At 39.4% G+C, this 4,018-nt stretch overlaps 1 protein-coding gene across 1 annotated transcript; it reads right to left on the reverse strand.

Annotated features, from left to right (window-relative positions):
- Positions 1-804: 804 nt before the first annotated feature.
- On the reverse strand, positions 805-3,226 carry LOC112529807 (homeobox-leucine zipper protein HAT4). Its single transcript, XM_025141215.1, has 4 exons — positions 2,989-3,226; positions 2,371-2,693; positions 2,156-2,235; positions 805-1,273 (listed from the first exon to the last, which is right to left on the reverse strand). The coding sequence occupies exons 1-4, from the start codon at positions 3,224-3,226 to the stop codon at positions 895-897; spliced, it is 1,020 nt and encodes a 339-aa protein (XP_024996983.1). The 3' UTR covers positions 805-894.
- Between the last annotated feature and the right edge of the window lie 792 nt (positions 3,227-4,018).

The raw sequence follows: 4,018 nt of genomic DNA on the forward strand, positions 1-4,018 counted from the left end.
AGAGAGAGAGAGAGAGAGAGAGAGAGAGAGAGAGAGAGAGATATGAATGATAAGGGGAGGTTAATAAGTGTAGATGGGGGTACATTAAATTGAAATTCATGTTATGAAATAGTAAAGAGTCCAATATGTCTAGGAATGATGAGTTGCTTTCTAACTCATAATTGTTGATGTTATGTGGGGTACACACCACAACATTCAATATTTGGAATTAATGACTCTCATGCCTCAACTCCTTTTTTTAATATATTTTCAAATCTTATTTAACATTTTTAATCACTTTTAGATTTTCTTTTTATCAAACACACATTAACATATTTTCTTTTCTCCAACAACAAGTTTTTATTATATCCTGTATAACAAACGCACCATTACATGAGTCAAGCGAACAATCAAGACTCATCGTTTCTTGAAGTCCCACTCAATGTCTTGAGCAACGACGTCACTCGAGTGAACCCAACAAGTGAAAGGCCAAGATTTTCGAATAAAGACCGAACCAAAGCAATGTACAACTTCTATTGCATGATGTACAAGTGATTATAAAGTGATGATGAGAATGAGTAGGTGCAAGGATATCTGGATTTTTAATAGTAGGAAATATGTACACACCAATCATGTTATCCTCAAATTGTGTGGTCCCACATCCAAATCGCATGGGGGAAGACACAATATACGCATCATGACTCATGACTAAGCTTAGATTCTAAAAGCAAACCATCCAAATCCAAATAAATTTAAAAACAAAATAATAATAATAATAATAAAAAACAAAAGAAAAACACCAACACCAATTCCCACATTGTCCCCCTTCCATTCCTACATCAAATCTCACTTTAATCCAACAAAATCATTCCCACCATCTACATCTTTCACCCCCTCAAGGGCGATTCCGTAATTTCACCATCTAGGATGGTGGGTGTCGAGCGGCCGATGGGGGATGATGGTGGCTCTAGGGAGGAACGGGTTGTTTTGCTTTTGGTGGTTGGTGGTCATCGAGCCATGGTGGAGCGCTTTCGGAAGACTGGTCGAACCGAGCGCAGAAGATGTGGCGGCCGCCGCGGAGGAGGACGACGAAGAGGACGAGACGGCTACACGCTCGCATTGAGGACACATCGTCAAGGTGGTTGGAGGGTTCATGTTCATGTAAAACTGCGGAGATAGTTTCAGGGCTCTGAGCTCGTTGACCTCCTTCTGCAACCGTCTGTTTTCCTCCGTCAGTGTATCGCAACAACGCTTCAAGTACTCGCAATCCACCTCCGTCTGCTTCAACTTCGTCCTACAACATCCGAAACCTTTTTAAAACCAATTCGATCCATTTAAACCCTATACACATAAACTAAAAAATTGGTTTGACTATTTGTCAAAGATCTTACATATCCTTCAATAAATACCATTCACTCTCAAAAAGACCATTTTGCCCTCATGGTCAAACCTACCATCTTAAAAGGTCAAACTTGTCATCATCCAAGATTGGTCAAAATTCAAATTACAATATGCCACACACTAATTTTCTTGAAAAGATAAACTCATAAGTAGTAAAGGAGTTGACTTTATGTCAAAATAAATTTGGTCCATGACTAATAAAAGCCATCATAATTAATGACATCTCATACCCTTTATTGGTTACTAATTGGAAATGGCAAAAACCCACCAAATATGTTCAACCAAATGTACAACTCATGATGCATGTACTACAAATCCCCCCATGTTGTCCAAGTACCACAGTACTTGTAAGTCAATTCTATCCACTTGTACCCCATGCATTGATACTTGTACTTCATATCAGATTTCAAATTTTTTATAGTACCATGACTTGTTATTAAACCAAACCTCCACGGTAAAAATACATGTGAAGGTTCAGTGTCTCTGTCTTCTGTATCTTTCACAGTGTTTTTGCTGTAAATGCCGTAAATGTTAAGTGTTTTTTCTAAAGTGGTGCTACAAATGCCAAAATTTTAGGGTTTGTAGGGTACAAGTCATAATGCATGAGTTGTACTTTGTCTATAATTCTACAGTCTTATAGAAAAAAGTAAGATTAGTAGTACTATATGGATTAATGATAGAACCCCACATAAAGACAATCCATGCATTGTGAGGTTGTACCTTAAATATGTGAAATTACGAAAATACCCTTGAGAAAAGGAGTGAAAATTCCCACCTTGCCCTTCTGTTTTGAAACCAAACTTCCACCTGCCTTGGCCTCAGATCCAGCTGTTTCGCTAATGCCAGTTTTTGCTTCTAATAAATTGAAAACAAAAACCAAAAAAATGGAAACAAAAAAAACAAAAACAGAAAAAACAGCTCATCAGCACAGTCTACAAGGAACTGAAAATGCCATTGGGTTTTGGTTGAAATTACGAAGATGCCACTCACCGGATTCAGGGTGTTGTGCTCTTTGAATGTTTCTTCGAGCACCGCCGCCTGGTCTTTGGATAGCCGGAGTTTTTTCCTCGCCGCCGATGCATCTCCGCCTTCCTCCTCCTCCTCGCCGCTGATTCCGTGAGAGCTTGATTCTCGCTCCGCCTCGTTCTCCTCTCTCTCGATTCTCTTCCCGCTCACGCTCGACACTGTGCTGTTCGGCGACGAAACCAATGCTTCGTCGTCGCGTTCCGCCGTTAGGGCCACCAGAGCCGACGTCGACGGCGGCCGGTTAACGTCGATTCCGCGAGCGTAGGATCTTGTTTCCGCATTCAGATCTGCATTTCCGATCAAACAGCGAAAAACTCGTGAGATTTTTGGATTTTTCTCGAACAAATTTGGATGAATCTGTACTTGTACGCGTGCGTGTGTGCGTATGATCGCCTTATCTCGGCATGTGTAACTTCACACATTACGCGTATCAACGTTTTGTATAACATGCACCGAAATTTGTGCTTAAACATCAACAGAAGGTTTTTTCTAACGATCTAATCAAAATCACAGTTACAACAAACAGTCCGGTTAGCATCACATGCATTAAGTTGTACAGCATACACCGAGACTCGTACTCACCAGGAGGAGGAAGTGCAGGCGGAAGAGCATGATTGATCATGAACGATAGCTTCTGATGATTCGAAACATGATGATGACGTTGTTGAACGAATGACAAAGGTGGAGACGGCAACAGATTCAACGGAAATCGTGTAACGCCGCTGGAACTAGCGTCCACCGGCGGCGGTGGTGGTGGTGGATAATTTTCCGGACATTTCAAGCTCAAACTCAAGCCTAATCCATCATCCTTCTCACCCATTTTCTCTCTCTCTCTCTCTAAAACCCTTCTTCTCTCTCTAAAAATCGTTGATGGGATTTGGCAGAGGGACAAAGTAGAGTGATTCTAAATGGGTTTTTGGTTTTTTCACTGCCTTTTATTTCTCTTTAGCTGTTTCAGAGCTTAATTCACTGTGCACTACACAGAGAAAACACCAACACCACCTATATGTCTACATATATATATACATACACAGATTATATATCTATAGGATGAGAGAGAGAGAGAAAGAAAGGGTGGTGATATGTGCAATCATGAAATGTGTCAGGGATGGCTCTATTGGCACAATGATGATGATGGGATTGAGCTTTGGCTTTTGCTTCAGCTTTTGCATGGAGGAGAGAGAGAGAGAGAGAGAGATTAGGAATTGGTAAAACTAAATGCCAGTAAATCATTTATACATGACAAGAATTGCTAAATCCAGACCAGCTATGCTTTGGGAAGTTGTACTTTGTGGTTTATGTATTGTAACATGGTGTGGAATTGTGAATATTGGATCTGGAAAAGTGGTGATTTATTCTAACTGTAGTTGAGTTAGGTTGACTGAAGCTTGGGTATAAACTTTCCTTTTAGCTAGTGTAGTCACTATCCCCTTTCTTCCTGAATAAAAATGATGAAATAAATAATTTAAATACAAAAAAGACAAATTTTCTCACGCCCAAAATTGGAATATATTTTACCCCATTTTTATTTAATTAACTATTTTTAAATTTTAATTTAATGTATTTAATAATAAAAACAGTTATTAACTTCTAATATTTCCTTACAAAATTA

The sequence above is a fragment of the Cynara cardunculus genome (assembly GCF_001531365.2).
Source record: "Cynara cardunculus var. scolymus isolate 2C chromosome LG 16, CcrdV1, whole genome shotgun sequence".
NCBI lineage: Eukaryota > Viridiplantae > Streptophyta > Magnoliopsida > Asterales > Asteraceae > Cynara > Cynara cardunculus.